General features: G+C 33.6%; 1 protein-coding gene across 1 annotated transcript in view; it reads right to left on the bottom strand.

Moving 5' to 3' along the window:
* Nucleotides 1-5,689: 5,689 nt before the first annotated feature.
* The window catches only part of LOC132735608 (protein draper-like), a 33,311-nt gene continuing 15,383 nt past the window's right edge, over nt 5,690-23,617 (bottom strand). The window contains exons 5-17 of the mRNA XM_060722583.1: nt 22,979-23,215; nt 17,903-18,115; nt 17,239-17,430; nt 16,456-16,590; nt 15,180-15,320; nt 13,721-13,861; nt 13,221-13,364; nt 12,547-12,684; nt 11,944-12,075; nt 11,421-11,558; nt 10,415-10,552; nt 7,251-7,392; nt 5,690-6,550 (exon numbers count right to left, since the gene is read on the bottom strand). Of these exons, the coding sequence (XP_060578566.1) occupies nt 6,163-6,550; nt 7,251-7,392; nt 10,415-10,552; nt 11,421-11,558; nt 11,944-12,075; nt 12,547-12,684; nt 13,221-13,364; nt 13,721-13,861; nt 15,180-15,320; nt 16,456-16,590; nt 17,239-17,430; nt 17,903-18,115; nt 22,979-23,215 (2,279 nt within the window). The 3' untranslated portion in view covers nt 5,690-6,162. The remainder of the gene's footprint in view (nt 6,551-7,250; nt 7,393-10,414; nt 10,553-11,420; nt 11,559-11,943; nt 12,076-12,546; nt 12,685-13,220; nt 13,365-13,720; nt 13,862-15,179; nt 15,321-16,455; nt 16,591-17,238; nt 17,431-17,902; nt 18,116-22,978; nt 23,216-23,617) is intronic.

The raw sequence follows: 23,617 nt of genomic DNA, 5'->3' as shown, positions 1-23,617 counted from the left end.
AATACCCTGGTAAAAATGTACTTTTTGTAAAACTATTAACATGGGGTATATGAAAGTTCCCTACACTGTTTCTACTATTATAACAATGAACATCAGACTTTAAAGAAAAGTTATCATACATATAAGAAGGACACTTTTTATTAAATATTTTGTGTACATGATTGAGTCTTAACTGTATGACTCTATTTTCTATATTAAGCCACCCAATACTGCTAAAATCAATAACTTTCTATGATTTTCTAGAGGAATAACCATGAATATAGCGAACAACTTTGTTTTGTGCTACTTGAAGTTTATGTTTAAGTTGTTTAGTAAGGCCACTATACCAAGATGAGCTGGCATAATCGAAGTGACACTGTATTAAAGAGTTACATAATAGTTTTCTTAGCTCCATATTCAAACTGTTGCCTTGTCTATACAAAAATGTTAATCGAGAGTTTACTTTTTGTACTATATTATCAACAATAGAAGTGGCTGAGAGATCATTATCCAAGATAGAACCGAGATACTGTACTGATGGCTGAGATAAATTGGCCTTGATTTTAATGTACCAGTTTAACCACTGAAATGACCAAAAGAGCCATCATAAACAGGAATGATTGGACAATCCTCTTTTATATTGTTCACTGTTGATTGCTCTTTTCATCAGAAGTACAAACTAATTCGTTTCTGAAAACTAATGTGCTGTAAAGAAAACGCACTGAAGTCTAAAAATGAAGTTATTGATCTCTTAAAACATGAGGATATGCAAAAGTAAATTAATCTAAAATAAATTGAAACACGCATATTTGTGCTTTTCTTAGTCAGCTATGTATGAAAACGAAATATAAACTTACAATAGATACAACTTATGTCTTACCGCTGTGTATTTTGACGTCACATAATACGAGTTGCGCATATGTTGTTGCCAGCGTTATTCTAACAAAGTTTCCTTTCAGCTGTGTATTGCACGAGACATTGATGGACGTGTTAGAAGGAACGGAATTATCATGCATGTAACATAATTTTACATCTGATTCAATCGATGATAAACATCTTTTACAGAAAAGGCTAAAATTGTGCCCAGCCTGTGCATGTACTTAGATGAAAAGAATTCCGTATGGTAGAACAAAATACACCATCTTTTAATCTCTTTTTTTGCAGCTAAACAGTTACGAACAAAAAAATCTAAATTTACCCAGGAATTCTTCCTTAGTTAAAAAAGTCATTTCCCATATGGTTTCAAATGTTGGTATTTGTACTCGCCACCATGGCGGTCTTGTTCTGAATATACTAGACGCTTTATAATAATCTGTATAACTACATGTTGACTTATCGCCATCGTTAGCAAGAGAAGCCCAATGACGATTTGAATTTGAAATGTTGACGTTCAATTGCCTTGCAACTTCTGTTTCTGCCAGATCTCCTTAAATGAACAGTATGACATACGTTGGCGTGATTTGACGTTATTGAGTGTATTGCGTAAAACGTTATTACCATTTTATAAAATTGGGAAATCATTTTTAAACGTATTAAAAGCAACTTTGTTCAACTACCAATTACAATGAATTAAGTTGGAAGAGTTTCGCATAACATTAGAATTACTTTTATTACAATAATATGAAAGCCTTTGAACGAGGAAGTCAGATAAAAAATCCATTTATTTTTATTGCACATATTTCATTTTTTAAAGGTGTCATTCAATATTTTCATTTACTGATTCCGTTTTTAATTGGAACAGCTCAGCAATTCTCTCTCATTCGAAAAGTTGCGATTGTTACGTTGTCGGAATACCTCGCTGATTATCATTGAGTTACATTTAAATGGCGGTGACAATAAATGACGGGCCGGAATTTTTACTTTTCCATAAATATATAAAGCTAGAAAAATTGCAATTTGGCCAAATTTTTTGACGTCACCAGGAGCATTTGAGCATGTTCCACCTTAAAAAAATAAATTATTGTAAAAAAAAAACAAAAAAACATGTTACAACAGGGATGCTTCCACGTCGGTTTCGTTTAACTTTTTCCGCAGTGTGTTTAAACTGGTTGTCACTCGATCATTCATAGGTGAATGGTGGTCACACGAAAAATCATAGTTTCTGAAACAAACTGTATTTCAAACTTATTGTAATTATTGTACACAAATTCTTGCTAAGAAATTCTAAAAACTGTTCGCTATTTTATTTGTTTGTTTGTTTGTTTGTTTGTTTGTATTATTATTATTTTTTTTTTATTTATCTATATATCTATTTTTGAAATTAAATACAAAATGTGAGTATTGATAACAAGTTCATTTTATTAGATGACATCATCAAAAACGACACATCCGTTTTGGTAAGATCTTAATTGTATGATACTAATATAGATAAAAATAACTTTGGCAAAAACATCCTAAATCAGGTCAATGTCTGATGATCCTTCATATCAGTTGATGTACTTATAAATTTCCGATCGGAATTCTTCGGCTTTTATTCACAACAACAAAAACAACAAAGGTTACAATAAGGTCAACTCGTGTCATTCGTACAGAAAAAAGTGTCAATATGTGAAAGAAACAAGATTTTAAGGTAAGCAACGAAAATCCAGGTTGACCAACATGACTTAATATTAATTGTGCCGCATTTAATATTAAAAGCATGCCTCTAGATTCGTGCTAATGCGCATATGTGCATGGATTTTTGAAAATTCAATTAAAAGTAACATATTGTAAAGTGAACGAAGAAAGTAATTTACACATTACAAAATTACAAATGGTACTTGCATTTTACGTAAATTACCAAAGAACGAGGTCAAAATATGCCAACTAGCCCTTACTGCGTTAGTCACGCGAAAGAAATACGGTGACAAAGTCTGCTAAATCGGTTATTAATCGCACATTACAGGTAAATTATTATTTAAATCTTGAATCTCTTTTCTTATAAAGTTTGATATAAATTGCATTAAGTTTGAATTGTCGATGCTGCTTTAAAACAGTTAAATGTGCAAAAATCATTATATATATTGTTTGTAAATGTTATTGACTCTAAAATTCATATCATACAGTCTAAAATGAGAGCTATCTTTTAATTCGTCTCTTATCCCCTAAATCGGTTTGACTGAATTGAAAAACAAATTTATGTGTAAAAGAAAAACTTTGTTATTTCCGAATGGCTCATATATTTACAATTGTAAGTTGTATCACAGTGATTGTAAAATTGTATATAAATCTCTGTTGCGCCATTAACAACATACGATGTATAAACCTTATCGTTGGCAATATACGTTAACTTAAATACAGTGTACAGCTTCTTGTCGGTTATATACATCAAAATGCGGCATACCGCGATATATATTCGACTAACGAGTTAACTCAAGTAAAATGAGTTTGCGTTATTGAGAGTCAACTATATATCACTGAATTTGTAAAGATAATCAACATTGTGATCATCACCATTGCATTTTCCGTTCATACTACGTCGACGACTTCAGCCACGATAATGACTCCGTCCACGTCAACTACGACAACGATTTTTACGACTACGACAGCTTCTTCAACGCGTATGAAAATATTACAACTGCAAATTCGGTTACGAATACGACAGCACATATTACATATACGATAAACTGCAAAAGTAGTGACATTGACCGTGGCTATAACGACTATACGAAGAAACTGGGGGCGAATCCGACAACGAGTTAGTACGATTTCTATGCGACAATGACAACAACGACAATAACTATAAGTGTTACATTTTCTACGACTAGAAGTACGGGCGAGTACGACTGCGTTAATGATGCTAGTGACAATAAATTACGCGATAAAACCGACGAGTACGACTACGACTTTGACTAGGACAATGATCGCTACGACTTCTACAACTACGACTTCTACAACTACAACTTAATCTACTACGTATACATATACAGCTTTGTCTTAATCGACTACGACCTAAACCATTCTACGAATTTTACGATTACAAGTACACCGAACAATAATTCCTGTATTCACGACAACCCTGACGACTATAAACACGGCTACATCTACCTCGACTATGCCTATGACTTCAATGACGACATATATGGCTATGTACACTGGTTATGTAGACGAATACAACTACAAATTAAACGACTATGAGCACACATACAACAGTGACGACTGTAACTGTGGATGCGACTACTAAAAAGGCGCCTACAACCCTTCGACAACGACAGCGTCGAAGGAGACTCCGGTGATATATTGATACGATCTAGACCTCGGCGACAACTACAATATTGGCAACGACTGACGTAGACATATGATTGACTATGAAGGTGACTGCTTAACAGCTAGCTACGGCGACAACCACACAACCAGTAGAGATAATTTTCTTGTCAAATACAGTTTATAAATAATATAAAACTATAAAAAATAAAAAAATAAATAGTTTTAAAGACGGTTACCTGTTACTTGTATGTTTATACACATCACACTTAAAGAAATACAAAGAAACAATTTCCAAACAACATTTTCACACCAAAAATTCATGAATACGGTTTCGTGTAAAATTAGACTTTTCTCTTAATGAATGACAATACAGAATGTTAATTAACTGTCAAGTGCCCGGATAACCGATCTATTTTATCTTTCTGTTTCAGGTAACAGGATCTAACGTACGTTGTCATTTGCTATTATGACGTTATTATACATTGTTGAGTATATGTACAATACTAAATATAATTGGGTCATTATCACGATAGTGTTAAACTTATATTTGACAAGGCGCTAGTCGGATTAGACAGTTATTTGTTGTCTTTATCATACTTTAAGCAGGGTAAAGTGAAAAATGACTTTTAAACATTACCTATATGGGCTACATTACCTTCAAATATCACTATACTAATTCTAAAAGATGTGTTGAGATAGAAATTTAAATTTATTAATGAGCTAGAGTTTTAGGAGGGTAGGGAAAATACCGGACATTACTTACGTCCTACCTGATAAGCTCCGTAAGAAAAATATATGGGCGAAATATTGATGGAAAATAATATAAAACATGACTGTATAAATCATTTTCTACTTTTTTGATTCACTATACGATGTCATTCACCCCACAAATGTCATTCACCTAACATGTGTACAAAACCCTTACCACGCTAAATACTCGTATCTTGCATGAACTTGCCCATCTTTCAATCTGGACAATACCTTTTATTTATTTTTTTTTTTTTTTTATTTTTTTTTTTTTTGGGGGGGGGGGGGTATAAAAATATATGCAGACTATATAGCGCATATTTGCATGGTCTGGTCACTTTTATGTTTAACATTAACGGTTAAAATGGTTAAATTCTGAAGAATGACTATCATGAAAAAATGTCTGCTCTGTTGATAAAAGATATAAAGATATTAAATCAAAATATCACATGTTAAACAATCATCTGTTTCTTTTTTATCATCATCATTAGTATTATCATCATCATCATCATCATTATAACATCATTCATCATTATAATTATTATTATTATTACTACAACTACTGCTACCGCTACCGCTAGCGTTATCGTTAGCATAAAAAGAACATGTTTCATCATAAATTTAGGACGGGCATACAGAGACTTAAATCTTACATAGTTCCTTTTTCACGATTCCTATTATTATTTGTTCCAATATATCATTTGTAATAAACGTGTTTTATGATAAGAAGAGTGATAAACGCATGAGAAATAACAAATTTACAAGGTTATAAATACAAAATCAAAACACGTTTGTTTTTGCGAATCGTTTGTAATTTTCTTCACAAACACAACAAGGAAAAAAAATGTTTTAAACTGCTATGTTCAAAATCACCCTTTTTAAATTGGTATAGGAAACGGGATGTTTTGCATGCTAGCGAGGATATTTAAATGTCAAAATGCAATTGAGCCTCGTCACGACAAAACCAACATAGTACAGTTGCAACCAGCATGGATCCAGACCAGCCTACGCATCCGCTTTCAGTTACTCTACTTGTAAAAGGGTTGGTAAACGAACAGGATATCTGCATATACGATATACGGAAATACGTATACATGATGATATTTTGATAGCATAAAAATAAAAATGACAAAGACATTGTTAAAGATTTGGACATCAGGTAAAGATTCATTGCACAGTCATTTACAAATTCATTGATTGTTTGTCTAGACAGAAGAGCAAACTACATTTGACCTAAACACGAAGTTCATTTTAATTTTGTAGTGTGTTATACACATGAACATCTATCATGCTTTCCACTACAGACTGGTACGCGTCATCAGAAGCCGTTTCGTAGTTTTGACTTTCTGTTGTTCCTTCTCTTTCTTTGTCAGACTGGTTTGGGTCATTATAAGGATTTTCGTAGAAGTGAAGCTCTGCTGTTCCTTCTCTTTCTTCAAAAGACTGGTTCGCGTCATTAGTAGGCGTTTCGTAGTGGTGCATCTCGGTTGTTTCTTCTTGTAAAGCCTCGTATGCTCCTTCTCTTGTTTGCACTACATTATCATAGTCGTGATCTGTCGGAATATTCTCATTTGCGTACAGTGCTGTCGAATATGCGGGTGATAAGTAATTTCTATCCCTTGATGCATCATGATCCGTCCTGTAAAAAAATGATTTGTATTTACAAATGTACACGTTTTATTTCTTATCGTCTTGAAGTAAAGAAATGATATATAGGTTGATACATTGATAGTTTTTGGCCTGAAAACGGGAAAATATTATTGCCAAACAAACAGTAGGGGGAATTTTGAGTTTTCTTGTTTCCGGACTAACACTGTTCATTCATCAAATATTTTTTTCCCTTAACAATCTACTTAATTAGATCATTGTTTGACACTTGTAATATGTAATTTCTATAGTTACTACAAAATTACTGTAAACAAAGTCTTCCCCGACACGTATGTTTTCGAACCTTTCAATTTTGTAGTACCACATATGCATGTATGTCAAATATAACAGGAAGATGAAAACAAAATATCACAATACGCTTATCAGTAAAATTTTTTCCGTTTCATTAGTGAAATATATTAGTCGCTGTTTGTGGTTAATCGCTAGATTCTTCTTGTTTTCCTTTCTGATATCAAAGAGTTGTTGTAGGAAATGTGCAGTGTAGTTTGTCTGGTAATATATATACTTGTTCAGCACATTAAAAGCTATGGTTTAATTGATTTAACAAATAGGATAAACATTAATTTAAGTATTTCACTTTGTTTTATAAATCAGTTATTCTTGAAAATGTAAATGGTTCGATATAACTATCATGATGAAAGATAACATTGCAACATTTCTTTTCAAATTACATATTTTTCGGCAATTTCCTCTTCTTTCTTCTCAACAACAGAAACACCAACGCCAACAGTATCACGACAACAGCAACAAGTAAACCACCAACAACAGCAGCCACGGGAAAGTCGATAGCATCTTTACTGTTGTTGAGTTTTGCTGAATAAAAAGGGAAATGTTAACTATTCTCAAATAAGTATAAACGTTTAACCGAACAATTAAGCTTAATATAAGATTGTCTACTGTTTTCACGGGAGAGGAACTGAGGAACACGAAGGATGAAGTTCTTATGATAACTTGTTAGGAGCTACATTTCACAATGATTTGCATCCTTATTAAAAAATAAAAACGCTAAAACGTGTCGTAATTAAGCGCAATAAATACACTAGCAGTCACAAACAACTCCAATACATCTTCACTTTTTAAAGATGAAAATTATCATTTTAAGGATTGTTTTTTTTCCAGTATATATAAAGGTTTTCCGACGAACACGGTGAGAGCTATCACAAGAACTCCTGACAAGTTTTCATGAGAACTACATCCCTGGTTTAACACTTCTTCTGGAACACTGTGTTAACACTGACATAAATGCACGAGGCCACGAATCACGACGTCAATCAGTTATCAAATAGGACAGAGTGACAAAGTGTTCACAGGCAGCAGTGTCTTTTGGGGTACGATAAATTAAAGTTAATATACATTTAAATTTAGAACCATTTTAATGGACGTACACCATCGGCAAAAAGATGTTTCAAGTTTATTATTTTATCGTCAAGTATCACGGCCAATTGTATCTTTAGGTTAAGAGGTTCATGATGGAAGGTCAATAACAATTCTTTAATGATAGTATTTAGTATAATACATACGTGATAACAAACTACGAAATAATTCCAGAGTGATGTAGTCGGCAAGTTTGAGTTAATATGATCCGATATGGCATATTCATATATAATAATAGCAGATAGTAAATTGACTTATCACGAAAACCAGGAAAATTAGTATTCAACGAACAATGAGATTGTAGTGTATACTTACCACTTTATTTGAATAATTATATTCTGAAATAAATTTGCAATATTATGCGGGCAAGGTTTTTTATTTAGATAAAAGAAAATAACACATTTATTTTCTACTTTTTGTTTTGACTATCTGTTTATATAGTCAAACAAAGGACTAATATATTATTAAAATATTTCCATTGTTATTGTTTTCTACAGAGAGCACTATTGGATCTTATGGATTCAACTGCTCGTCGACATGTAGCGTTAATTGTGCAAGCGTTTTCTCAGACTGTCATCATATTAATGGGTCTTGTCTTGATGATTTTTTGGCTGGCTGGGAAGGATCGCGATGTGATGAAGGTAAGATTTGAATTATTATAGATCTGGATAATCAACCTGGATAAATACCTTAACACAGGCCTAAAGAGTAAAAAACGACCTTTGGTAATATCACAAGAGCCAGGTCCATAAATTTGAATATTCGGTTTTGAGCCAGGTTTATAGATTTGGATATTCAGCCTTGATGATTATCATGTAAGCCCGGTCCATAGATTTGTATATTCAGCCTCGGTGAAAATCATAATAGCCAGGTTCAAAGATAAGGATTCTCAGCCTCGGTTAAAATCGTAATAGCCCGGTCCATAGAAATGGATATTCAACCTTTGTGAAAATCATATTAGCCAGGTCCATAGATTTGAATATTCAGCCTTGGTGAATATCATATTACCCTGGTCAATAGATTTGGATATTCAGCCTTTTTGATTATTATATAAGCCTGATGTATAGTGTAATATATTCAGCCCCGGTAAATATCATATTAACCTGGTCCATAGATTTGGATTTTCAACCAATTTGAATATCATATTAGCTTGGCCCATATATTTGGATATTCAGTCTTTTTGAATTTCAAACTAGCCAGGTCCATAGATTTGGATATTCAGCCTATGTGAATATCATATTTACCTGGTCCACAGATTTGGATATTCAGCCTTGGGGAATATCATATAAGCTTTGTGTAAAGATTTAGATATTCAGCCTTGGTGATTATCTAAATAAGCCAGGTCTACATATTTGGAGAATATCATTTAAGCCTGGTGTATAAAATGTAAATTTAATTATACAGCTTTCATGTATATCATATTGCCCTGGTTCATGGATATGGATATTCAGCCTTTGTGAATATCAATAAACTAGGTCCATAGATTTGGATATTAGGCATCGGTAAATATAAGATAAACCTGGACCATAGATATGAATATTTATCTGATCAGTACATAATATTATGTGTATATTATTGCAATAAACGAAATCTGTTTAACTGTTTGTACTATTTTAATAATGTGATGTTAGATTTTGGGGTAAGAATTGTGTTGAAATGTGCAGACATTGTTTATCTGGACTATGCAATGCAAGAAATGGTCTTAAATTGACGATTTTAGTGACGCTGAGTCTGACCGACAATGGTGACTTTTCACTAATTACTGGTAGATGTTAACCTGATGTACCCCTCTCTTAGTAAAACCACCGAAAGACTGTACGGTACAAGTATATATTCCTTATTGATTCAGTATGAACAATAACATGAACAATAATATTGTCTTTCTTCTAAAAATCTGCTAAAATATATTATTATGTCATATTGGATCGTGTTAACTCAAACTTGCCGACTACATCCATCTGGAATTCTTTCGTAGTTTGTTGTCACGTATGTATTATACTTAATACTATCATTAAAGAATTGTTATTGACCTTCCATCATGAACCTCTTAACCTAAAGATACAATTGGCCGTGATATTTGACGATAAAATAATATATTTCAATTTTTTTTTTTGCTGGTGATGCACGTGTATTGAAATGGCTCTAAATTTAAACATATCTTAACTTGAACTTATCGTCCTAAAAACAACAACACTGCTGCATGTGTACAGTACATATGAAAAAGCATAGAAAAATCTGAAAGCACAACCGGAGAAGTAATCAAGCTACAATATATATCATTAGAACTCGCGGATATACATGTACCTGAACGTGGTATATGTTTAATTCTCTGAATATTGAAACTTTAAGATATAACGAAACCATAAGTGCTGCAATGGTACCGTAAACAATTGTTACTTGATCAGCCCATCTGAAATCTAAATATTAATACCATAGTATATGCTACAAAAAGACCGCCTACCTTGGTCACATTTTGGTGTGTTCTTATACCTGGCTTCACAGTCACCACTGCACTCGCCATTCCTAGCATCACATATTCCAGATGAACAGTTTCCGCACACTTCCACACAATTCTTACCCCAAAATCCAACGTCACATTCTTAAAATAGCACAAAGTAATATAATAGAAACCTATTTCGCTACTATTTGGTTAAATTAGCACAATACTCTAATTGTAGTACCAGTTTAATTGCAACTGTAAAAGTTACTTAAATAAAACATTTTTTTGTAATGTAATAGAAACTCAAATGCACATGTCCCTCATTTCTCATATCTATAAACTTGCATCACTCATTGACCATGGAAACTGAATTTTATCCTTTTAATAGTATATAACACTAAGCATTAATTTGTTTCTTTTCATTAAAAAGAAATATTTGTTGTCTCAATATTACGACTCGTGAACTGATTTGACTAGTTTAATTTTAGTGCCACTGCGGCCGAGTGGCTAACGTCGCTGACTTAAAACCACTTGCCCCTCACCACCGTGCATCCGACTTCTAGCAGGAAATTTTGATTCTTTCATGTGAGGAAGCTATCCAGCTAAGCTACGGATGTTTATGGTTCTACTTAGAATTATATGAATTAGTAGTATTTCCTTTCTTTTGTCATTTAAAAACAGGCAAACTTTTTAATTGTTTTGTCTCAATAATCATTATGGATTCACATGTTTTAAAACTAGATGTTGTTTTAAAAAACTGTGCAGATTGATATGTTAAATATTAATGGCAATAATTTTGGATCTAAATTGCTCAATTTCTGTTGTTTTTTTTTACATAAAACAATTGAACAATTTGTACTTTTGTACATTTTATTAAATAATTCATTTCAAAGTTAAAAGTATGTTAACATTTGCTTCATAAAGCTGCAGCACTTATCCAAAATCTCCATCATCAAACCTTATTTGTGCGAAGTGGCTAAAATCACATTTAAAATCAAGGGAGGAACTTATACTAAAAAACACATACTTTCTGTGCACATTTCTGTTGTTTTATACCCTGGTGAACATCCTCCGTCGCACGTGCCGTCAGATGTATCACATGATCCATTTAAACAATGCCCGCATTGATTCTCACAATTTTCACCCCATTCGCCGCTGTCACATTCTGCAGAAAACAATTGACTTAAAGGATGAAGGTGTGTGCTTTTTCATGAGTTTTTAATTTGTAAAAAATGTATTACATAATGAATTTTTAAGAACAAAAATGACAAATCATAAATTGGCTTAACAGTATCTTTTAGTATGAATTGTACAGAAGTTAAAGAAAAAAAAGATAAAAAGAAGTAGCGCCGAGAAGTCAGTTCTAAGGTCTGAAATCGTACGTCTAAACTAAATATATACAATGTTGCTAGTTTTAAACTTCGAACGTTCTCTTATTTTTTGCAATTAAAAGTTCAAAGCACAAACGGACACCTGAGTAGAATCACCGGCGTTCCTCTGTCACCGATGGCGCCAGCTCTGAGATAAGGCATCCGTATCCATCATCTAACCTTGCAAACACTTGCTTCCTTTCCAACCGGTAGTGCAGTTACTGCATGTACCGTTAACCCTGTCACAAACATTCTTGCATTTTGGACTACAAAATCTGCTGCAGTTATCACCGTAATTATATATGTCACATTCTGTCACGAAAAAAAAAATGTTTATTTATTCAATGTCATCATTACTTTTAAACAAAAATTGAATATCTTAAGTTTCAGATTTAATGTGCATCTGTGACCATGGCATGGATAAACGAACTTGAATATCAGAGCAATTTAACTGAAACGATAAAGAACTATCCTCTACACTAACCTTAAAATTTAATTTTATGATGGCATGAACTTTCTTTAACATTTGTTTTTTAAGATTGGACAATGGAATTCTACGATTTCAGTTTTTAATTTTAAAATGACCAATTAAAATTCTTCTTATTTTCAGTTCTTCCTTGTAAATTCTGCAGGAAGTTAAACTGATTTCAGGTGCCCTTCTGCCGAAAAATTATCATGTAAAATTAGCGCTGACCCAGTGTTACCGTAAACAAATGTCACTCACCCCTGGCTGTTTAAACCTTAATATTAATAACATAGCATATGTTAAAAAAGATCGCCTACCTTGATCACATTTAGGTGTATCCTTAAAACCGGCGTCACAGCCACCACTGCACTCGCCATTTCTAGTATTACATGTTCCAGATAAACAGTGTCCGCACATGTTCGCACAATTCATACCCCAAAATCCAGCATCACATTCTTAAAATAGAACAAAGTAATTTAATAAAAAAGTATTATACTAGTTAGCATATATTGTTATTTTCTCTTTTTAAAAATTTATTTAGTGTCCTTTAAGTATGACTCTTGAATCGATTTGACTAGTTTTATTTTGCTGCCTCTGCGGCTGAGTGATTTATGTCGCTGATTTTAAATCACTTGCCCCTCATCGTTCGAGACCCGCCACAGTTTTCGGATTCTTTCATGCGGAAAAGCTACTAAGCTAACTTACGAATGTTAGTGGTGTTCCTCAGGTGCCAGTCCCTGCCTGAAGTAATGCATGTATAGGAGCACATTAGGTCGGTCTATACGAGATAAGCTTCAAATCGCTTTATGATAATAATGGAGCCGATGTAACTTAAAACACTTAAAATCTACCAAAACACACAAACAAACAAACAAACAAACAAGCAAGCAAACAAAAAACAACACAACATCTAAAATACAACAAAAACAAACAAATCAATTTCGATTGCAAATCGCGATAATTACAAAAATTTCTATATAAATATTTTTACTTTTTTCGCATCGTGATCCTTCCCAGCCTGGCAAGCATCCATCAAAACAAGATCCATCATTATGATCACAGTCTGAGAAAACGCTTGCACAATTAACGCTACATGTTGACGAGCAGTTGAATCCATATGATCCACGAGGGCACTCTGTACAATAAATGAATGAATAAATAAATAAATAAAATAGATAAATAAATAAATAAATACATAAGTAAATGTTCATGCATTTAAACGGAGGTACATATAATAAATGCTCGAATTGTATGAATAAGTAGTATTTTGTGCAATTTAAAGACAGCCTAACTTTCAAAAATATTTTGTTTCAATATTTATTATGGATGAACATGTTTTACAAACAGATGTTGTTTCAAGATAATGTGCAGATTTGATAATCAATATTTATGACAATAGTTTCGGATCTAAATTGCAACAAGTCCTTTAGGTTATTTACATAAATATACACACAAGCTTGCATATAAATGTGAGAAAAAATCTCTTTTTACTTGTGTCACATTTGTCGTATGTAAAACCAGGACTACAGCCTCTCTCGCAGTGTCCGTCTGTTTTCCTGCACGAGTCTTTATCGTTACAGTTACCGCTGCATTCAAGCGTGCAATTCTCACCATACGTACCATTGGGGCAATCTAAGTTTTAACCATAATATGAGTGTTAATTTTGAGTGCCAAAAAACGTCATTTTTACATCATGTAAATACATAAAAATGCTGCGCAATTATTTTATTCCCCGTCACAATCACACTGTCAGGGGAGACAACGTTTGTCACCGGAAGTTACTTACCTTTTTCATATGAAAAGAACGATTATTCTTAATATATAAAAATAGAAAAAATGAATAACAAAACGTGGAAATATCGAAATCAGACCTAGGTTTTTTATGAAAAAAAATACAACATCAATAATAACAAACAAACAAAAAACATTGACATATTTGAGGCCTATAATTGTTTATTTGTACATGTACTTACTGTAAAAAACTGTTGAACAGACATTTAACCTAATATATACATTTACAAGAAAACATGTATTGTTTGTGTATAATAAACAGTTATCTGTATTGTAGTACTTAATCGGTATGAATCATAAACGAAAGTTTTAAATATTTTAAAGTATTTCCGTGATGGGTCAATACACCGGTGTCACGATGTTATCACTATATCTTTATCTACGTGCAATCAGATTAATTTTGAAGGTCGTAACTTTTATCAGCAGTTAAGACACCAACACAATAATCTATAGACGTCATAACACTAAAAGTTCCAAACATTTCTGGCGAGACAACATATTTAGACATTCTTATCGTGAGTATTATATACTTATATGCAAATCTTTGCTCAGAATCCGAAGCTGTCTCAGTCATGTTACATACGTTATCTTAAAATCAAGCAATTTTAAAAGGATTTTATTATTTATGACATTGTCAAAATCCAATTCTCTAAATCAATTAAAAGATACAATCAAACCTATATAAACCTATGTAAAAGATAACCTTCGAATAAAAACGACCCTGTAAATAAAGGCCACTAAGTCTTCTCAACAATCTTTCATTGAAGATGATGATAAATAGACCACAGCCAGCTCCAAATAAAGACCACTTGTGTATAAAGGTTATGTTTTGTATCACCAATGGATGGCCTTCACTCACAGGTTTGACTATAGTTTGGACAAAATGCATAAATTATATTCTTAGGTTCCAAATACTCGTGCTTTCAATGAATGAATAATGAATAATAAAGATATCACATATCTGTCACAGTGAGCCACAATTAAAAGAATATTTTCTTTGCATCAAATATTTCAATAATGATTCACGATTAATCTGATTTTCATTGACATGCAACTACTAAACATACATTACTTTTGCTATAACTACAAAATACTTAACGCTACTCGGTGAAATATAAACCATGTAAAGTTGTATGAATTATATTTTTACACTTCATACCAGTATCACACAAAGGCGTTTCCAAGGTACCATTTTGACATCCGGATTTACAATATCCGGTTAGTACATCACATGGCTGAAAATCTTTGCAGCGTCCACACTGGAGTGTGCATTGTTCTCCCCAATGAGTTTCGTCACAGTCTATAAAAATATATAAGCTCTATTTCAGACAAAGCAATACAATATAAAATAGATATATCTATCAAAAAAATATATTTCAATGTATATATATATATATATATGTATGTATGTATAAAGAACAAAATATGCATGAATTTTGAAACTGTATCAGCTGAGGTTTTTTAGAATTCGTTAGGCACTTATGATAAATTTTTAAAGTCGGGAATGGAAACTGTATGTTTTCCACTTGCTTACCAATTCCACTCAAACAATTAGCATTCCAAACTCTCCATCGTTTTCATTTAACACAGTATCAAAACTGCGTATAAATGTAACTTTTAATTGCTTTTTATCTATCCAGAATTCACATTTTAAAAAAAGTTCTACAGTTAAAAACCTTTACTGTGAAAATGATCATATAGTATTGCTTTAAGGGATACAAGTTTTATGTTAATAGCGATTTTGTCTTTAAAACGCAACTAGACCTATCACTGAAGGTGATTAATACCCTAACCAGCAACTTTGACTTAAGTTTTTGAAAAATAAATTGTCTGAAGAAAAAAATGAACAATGGAGTATCAACTGTGTACAAAGAAATATTTCAATGAATTGTAATTCCAACCAGTATCTTCATATAAACTTGCAATATACACCAATTTTAATTACAATATCTCATTCATATCTCTAGTTATTGACCGAAAACCATTTAACTTTTTTTGGTAACGGTGACCTTGACATTGACCTCAGGGGGGTTCAAATGCAATACCAACTGGGGTCTTCAGATAAGCTCGCTATACAACAAGTTTGATTACAATATCTCATTCCTAACTTAGTTATTGTCCGGAAACCTGTTTCTACTTTTAGTAACGGTGACCTTGACCCAAGGTGTCCAAATGCAATACCAACCGGGTCAATGTAAAGTTGCTATATACCAAGTTTGATTACAATACCTCATTCCAAGCTCTAGTTATCATCCAGAAACCATGAAGTGGACCGACCAACGGACTGACCCATCGACCGACAAGCTGACTCCTATATACCCCCTTAAGCATCGTTTGCGGGTGTATAATTATCTTAACACCAGTCATATTCATTTGTTTGTCGTCTGCGAAATAAATGTGAACGGACATTGGACAATTAGATAATTGTAACCTACTATTTATACACTCTAATCCTGGACCGGTCCATCGTCCTTCGCAACCGGAAGTACATACTCCAGACACTCTTTCCTCAAATGTCTTGCAATGACATTCTGTTAAACAGTTAAACCCGCATTTCCCTGTCGAGCATTCTGAAAACAATTTACCATACTAACTATGAAACAATTGCAGCCTCCCACTCCATTTTAGAATTATAATGAAACAGGATAATATTGATTTGCGTTCTTTATTAACACAAAAATATCTACATTTTATAATTCGAAAACTGCCGAGAACAAGAGGTTGAATCTGATCACTTCTAATATTATTATTATTATTATTATTATTGTTATTATTATTATTATTATTATTTTTATTATTATTATTATTATTATTATTGGTTACATAATTCAAGATCCTGTATGTTGTAATTATGGCTGTTACAACACTCAAGTGAAATTTTATACACTGTATTATTATATAATTATGCTTCAAACATCAAAGACTATTTAAAATATGTACTGCAAATATTATTCCACATTACATGTAATCATTTAAATATATGCATTCTTTTTTTATTGAAAAATTTGGCTAAGACTTGATAGAAATAAATTTCTTATTACCTCCCTTTATTATCATGGAAAGTAAATTCGGTAATATCTTTACAAATAATGATTTTTGGAACTTATAATATTGATCAATATTCATTTGAGCATTATATTTATGATAAAATATCATTTTAAAAAAATTGGTTTGCAGGATATTTAATGGCTATAATAATTTAATATATTAAAATTTACCTCCGTATATTTCGAGCTCACAGATTACTGTTGCATCCCGATTTTTAGGTCTCTCTAGTTTGACAAATTGTCCTGTCGTGTGCATTGAAACTTCCAGATTTGGTGGATATTTACTATTATCCGAGTATGCCAACACAGCGTCCATCTGTTCCGTTGTATTTGACACATATATTTCATAGTCTTGTATGCGGTCTGAATAAATAGGCATCAAAAGAATCATATGCAAGAGTCTCAATAAGTAAAGCAATTTTCATAAGCTAAAATTGATATGATTCATGATAAGTCAATGTGCATTTTAAAATGAATTGATTAATTGAGTAGTAATATTTTACTTAAAAAGTCTATGTGCATGTGGAAATGAACTGAATAAAAATATTTTTTTTTTTTTCCTTATCAAAATATTAAAATTAAACGATTCTAACTAGATTATTTAACTAATATGATTACAATATGCACACGTGAAATATTATGCTGATACGACCGGACAAAACCAAGGTTTTATCTCTTTCTATAACCATATCTTTTCTAAAATTTCTAAAATTAAATTATAATAAGAAATGACTTATGAGTTAAAATATTTATTCCCCTGCTGATTTGCTTATAAGCTTAAAATAACTATAATGATTTACAATTATAATAGTTTTTAATTTGATCAAATACAAACCATCATTGTATTTGGTGATTTTGATACGATTAATAAACGCAAGATGGCCTAAATCCACGGTAACCCAATAATCGGAGTTACTCTGTTCTGTAGAAAAACAATAATCTAAAGGGCTGTTTCTAGAATCACCATCCACTACCAATGTTGCAGGATGCAGATCTTCGTCCATTGCCGCACTAAATGCTACGTTCTTCTTAAAAGCCAAATTGCGCCCTGCAGAAATTTAAAGAAAGCGAAAATGAAAGAAAACGCTTTTTGTGATATTCTGTTTCTATTTTATTTTCAGAAGGTATAAGAACATAAAATAAAGTGAATGCAAAATGTGTAAGGATATTTGTTGTGCATATCTGCATAATGTTTACTCCCGAATGCGTTCATTTGTGCATATAATTATTTCAAATCAAAATAAAATAGTGTTTGTTTTCATGTAGAAATAACGGTCGAGAATAGTTTTAATTGGGAATTAATTAGGGTGCAAGTAAAACTTAGTTTAAGATCTTTTCACACTTTGTAAGCACTGATAGTACAACAATCTGTACGTTGTATAAATGATATCTAAAAAAAACAATTACATGAAAGTCGTCATTATTTTATACTGTAAAAAATCGTTTACAATAATGATGAATCGAGCATAATATTCATTCTAAAATCTAAATTACGAGGGACGGTCAGAAAATATCCGGACTTTTCATGCTCCTCTCTTTCCACGTGCAGCTATATACACACATTATATATTGGTGAAAACTACATTTATTCGCCAATAACGTGGTGGTCAGTTTATTTTCAATGATAGCCCTGTATACACAGTATTTTGCCCTCTGATATATGATAGGTGTTTCGTCTATCATGGACTCTTTGTTAGAGGAACAACAGTCTGTAATAAAGTTTCTGGTTGCAGAAGGTAAAAATCCCTGCCGAATCTTTCAATGGCTTAAAAAAAGATTTTCTGATAAATGTGTATCACGTTCAACCTTTTACAACTGGGTTTCTCAGTTTCGTGAAGGCAGAACAAGTGTTTGTGACAGGTCTCGGACTGGGCGGCCAGCTGAGGCGGTGACCCCAACAATGGTAGCAAATGTTACAACTTTTATCAACAAAAATCGTCGAGTAATTTTGGAGGAGGTAGCCAACAAGTTAAGCATCGGTAAGGCATCGGCACACAAGATTTTACACGAACACCTAGGCATGAGCGAGGTAAGTGCTAGGTGGGTGCCTAGACAACTGTCCGCAGACCAAAAGGCAACCAGAGTAACCAATGCAAAAGTACATTTAAGTCGTTTTAATCGTGAAGGAGATAAGTCTTTGAACCGCATTATCACTGGAGATGAGATGTGGGTTCATTATTCTGAACCTGAAACAAAAGCTCAGTCAAAGCAGTGAAAACGAGCTGGTTCCCCACCTCCTAAAAAGTTTAAGCTGTCCCCTTCGGCTAGCAAAGTCATGTTTGTTGCCTTCTGGGATTCACGAGGAATGAATGATACTTACTCATTTCATGCCAAAAGGTCAAACTGTCACCGCCAAGTACTATTCTGAAATAATTCTGAAAAATCTCAGAAAAAAGCTAAAGCAAATGCGTCCCAGGTTAGCACAGAAAAATGTCCTCCTTCATAACGATAACGCACCCTCCCATACCGCCGCAGCAACAGTGGAGGTTATCAAATCTTACAAATGGCAATTGTTGTCTCACCCTCCTTATAGCCCAGAGCTCGCCCCCTGTGACTTTTATTTGTTTCCAGAACTGAAACAAATGCTTGCTGGAAAGAAATTTAAGGCCAGGGCGGCTTTGTAGGAGCACATTTGTCTCGGAGCACATTTGTCTCACGATGTGTGACTGATGTGCTCGTAAACATTCATATTTGCGACAAATTGGAAATGGGACAAAAATTGCTCTACCCGCAATAGAAAGGACACTCAAGGCACAGTTTTCTCACAGTCTTTCATAAAATTGTAAAAAGGTAATAATTATGCACGTCCCTATACCGGCTACCAGTCATTGTTTTTAGATCATTCCGGTCAATCAAAAACTTCCTGCCTCTTCATAGGAGTCACATATTAACTTACATAATATCCCTGTTCTGCATTTCACGATGAAAATTTCTACCAGTGCAGTATCCAGAGCCCAAACACATACACATATAGAGTGTCCATTCTTATCGTTATTCATTGTGGATACTTTAAGTTTTATAAATGATTGTAACAATAGTCTAAGCAACAACAAGGTAGAATCTACGGTTGCATAAACGGGACATAGTATTTTCTTATTTATTACGTGGCCATGCGATACTACTAGTACTATTTCGTGCGCAGCGATAGCTATTACTTTCTGAAGGGATAGTTATTGCATGTGTACGCAATAACTATTACGTGCACAGGCGGATTAGTACATATTCCGCATTTGGACCCAGAACGGGCTTCCTCACATGAATTGTTCGACGCCCCAAAGGAGTGTCGAACTAATAGCGGTTAGGGATAATCGTTGTTTTTTTTTAAATCACTCGGCCATGGAGGCCACTAAATGATCTCAGGAAAAAATGAGAAAACCATCCAATACGTATTTTGTTTTCATCAGAAAAAATAGCGCCATTCTCCGATAGATCCGCCATTAAAAAAACTCTTATAACTTGTATGAGTTCCTAAAATAATCTGGGTATGCCATAATTGGAATATCGGCCTCGCAGAATCGGGCGAGATGGGAAATTCCGACGAGACACGAATCGAGCTACGATGTTGTAACACGAGATCTTGCAATGTCGAAGTATCCCGTACCACGAGATGCCAAAGTAGAATATCGTGCCATGCTTCATGTTTTGTCGGACTTTCGCTTTTCATGTCGTATCTCTCGGTAAAACATCGCGCATCGCTCTTAAAGGTATGACTATGGTAAAGGAACCAGTGCGGAGCCATCTGGCTTTGTCGTTATGAACACCATTTTTTTATTAAGCATGACAACTCACTTGGTTTGTTCTCTAAAATGGGTCTAGCTATGTTTTGTAGATCTTCGAAAAACGTAAGTTTTATGTAGATTATAAAGGGAATACTATTTAGCGGTATTTGGCCTCGAAGGATTTGCTTGTCTCACGTCGACGTACGAGATGCGAAGCAGGTGCGAGATTCCAATCAGATGCGAAACGAGTCGTTCAAACATCGCCCGATTATGGTGTTTCGTATGGACATAAAGTCAACTTTTGTCTCTCTGATCCACTATGCACGAGGGTACAAATTTGAAAACGCAATGGTACAATGATGAAAATACGAACAACGATGGCAGGTTTGTGAAAATACGATGATTCGTTGACATGATGGTGAAAATAATATCGCGTTTTCATCATAATGTCATCGCAGTTTCATCATCTTACTATCGTTTTTTCACCATCGTAGCATCGTGTTTGCATCATCGTACCATCACGTTTTTACCATCGCGCCTTCATATAATCGTTGTTTCACGTTCGAATGATCGTGTTTTCTCCATCGTACCACCGCGTTTTCATTATCGTACCATCGTGCCATCGCCCTTTTACCATTGTACCACGGAACGTCGTGCTTCAGGATAGGCCAATCAAAATTCTTGAATAAGAGGTATTAAATTATATAGTTCCACTGTAGGTTTTAGGTTTAAGATTTTATATAAAAACATTTACAAACCTATTTATGATGAAGTAAAACGGCGAACCTCGATTCTAAAACAAAACCTATCGGGGGAAAATATGTAACAAATAATTCATAACAAATGACATTGGACGACAAATATGCTTTCTTGTCTCTTAAAAAACATGAGACAAAGGTGCTTTGTTGTCCCTTAAAAAACTTGATCAGAACACATATGTCACACAAATGAGTGTTTTTGGGTAGACATTTGAGGTCCCATTTGTCTCATGTGGGACAAATGCGTACGGTCTTATGTAAGACAAATGTGCTCCTACACGGCTTTGATATCTGCTGTTACAGAGTACCTAAAACATAGGTCTACGTCATGGTTTACAGCGGAAATATAAAAGCTCCCGCGAAGATGGCAAAAGTGCGTAGACGGAGGTTGAGAATATTTTAAAAAGAGTAGAAAGATTTTTTTTAAATGTTGAATGGTTTTCGAGAACGAGTCAAAAGTCCGGATATTTTCTGACCGTCCCTCGTATTGCCATTTACGTGTAATAAAGTTGTGAAAATTCGGCGAACGATCATTTTCAGATCTTTACAAAATCTAAAAAGGCGTCTATGTGACCAGGACGATAAAAATCATTGTCATCAAATACGCTCTTAGATGAATATACCATACGGAAAAACGAGTGACGAAACTGTCAGGTAAGTATCTGACTTGTCTCCTTTTACGACTGCGACTATCGTGATAATTCACAAATGTTATTGACGATTGTTTTATGTTTGACTATAATTCTTGCAAAACACAAATTCATTTCAATAATCTGTATCGATGAAAATTGATACTTCTACCATTGACCATTGAGGAATTGGTCGAACTTGACCCACATCCTGACTGACTGCACACTGACTCAAAGTTTGTTAATCTAAAACCCCAACTCATCTAAACAGCCATAATGTTTTTGTTAAATATTTAAAAGAATTAAAAAAAATGGTGCAGTGTTGATAAGGTTATTGACTTCAGTCCTCTCACCAACACATCGCTTGGTTTGAATCCCGTCATGGACTTTCTCATATGAAAATGTGAGAAAACTCTCCAGCTAATACTCAGGTGCCCAAAATATCATCATGAAAATCATGATGAAAAAAACTGTGACGTAATATTAACAAAATGTTTGATTTGTGTCTAAGAAAAAATGTAAATTTATCAATTCTTAAACAAACATGATGCATATCAACTGAGCCGCGTCACGACAAAAACAACATAGTGCGTTTGCAACCAGCATGGACCAGACAAGCCTGCGCATTCGCGCATTCTGAGGATCCATACTGTTCGCTTACAAACTCTATTACAAGTAGAGAAACTAATAGCGAACAGCATGGGTCCTGATCAGACTGCGCGGATGCGCATGCTAGTCTGGATTCATGCAGGTCGCAAACGTACTATGTTCGTTTTGTCGCGAAGCGGCTCATTTAATATCTTACCGCCGTATATTCTGACGTCACATAATACAAGCTGACTATTTTTGCTTGCCAGTTCTATTCTTACGACATTTCCTGTCAGCAGTGTACCACACGTGACATGGATGGATTCGTTAGAAGGCACAGAATTATCGTGCTGATAACACAGCCTAACTTCGGTTTCCGGTGGATAATAATTCCCTTCCCCGGCTTTATTCGCTGGGGCAGTTTCTACTGTAACTTTGAATTCTTTGAAATAATCTGAAATAACAAAGAAAATGAATATGTATAAATATGTATGAATACATGACATGTATTTACTGTGTTTGCGTGACGTAATTAGTTGAATATAATTTGTTCCTGTAAGTGAGTTCTACTCCTTTTTGGTTTCAGGACATTGAACACGAGGTTCGCAAAAAATCAAATCAACTCGTTGAATACATTATTACCCTATCATTATCTCAATATAGTATTAATTTTTTTTAACATTTCAAAAGTTTGATTTTAGCATATCTTTAAAATGTATACCATTTACAAAAGATCTGTTAAAAGTATGCTCATATGTATATTTTGAACCACGAATTTGTTGTGATGAAATGTTATACGATATTATAATAATTCTGACATTATTGAGTTAGAAACTTGCATCTGTCCTTCTATACA

The sequence above is a fragment of the Ruditapes philippinarum genome, unplaced genomic scaffold (assembly GCF_026571515.1).
Source record: "Ruditapes philippinarum isolate M1 unplaced genomic scaffold, ASM2657151v2 ctg2852_1_1_1_1, whole genome shotgun sequence".
NCBI lineage: Eukaryota > Metazoa > Mollusca > Bivalvia > Venerida > Veneridae > Ruditapes > Ruditapes philippinarum.
Note: the sequence above shows the minus strand (reverse complement) of the source record. Positions and strands in the feature narration are given on the sequence as shown.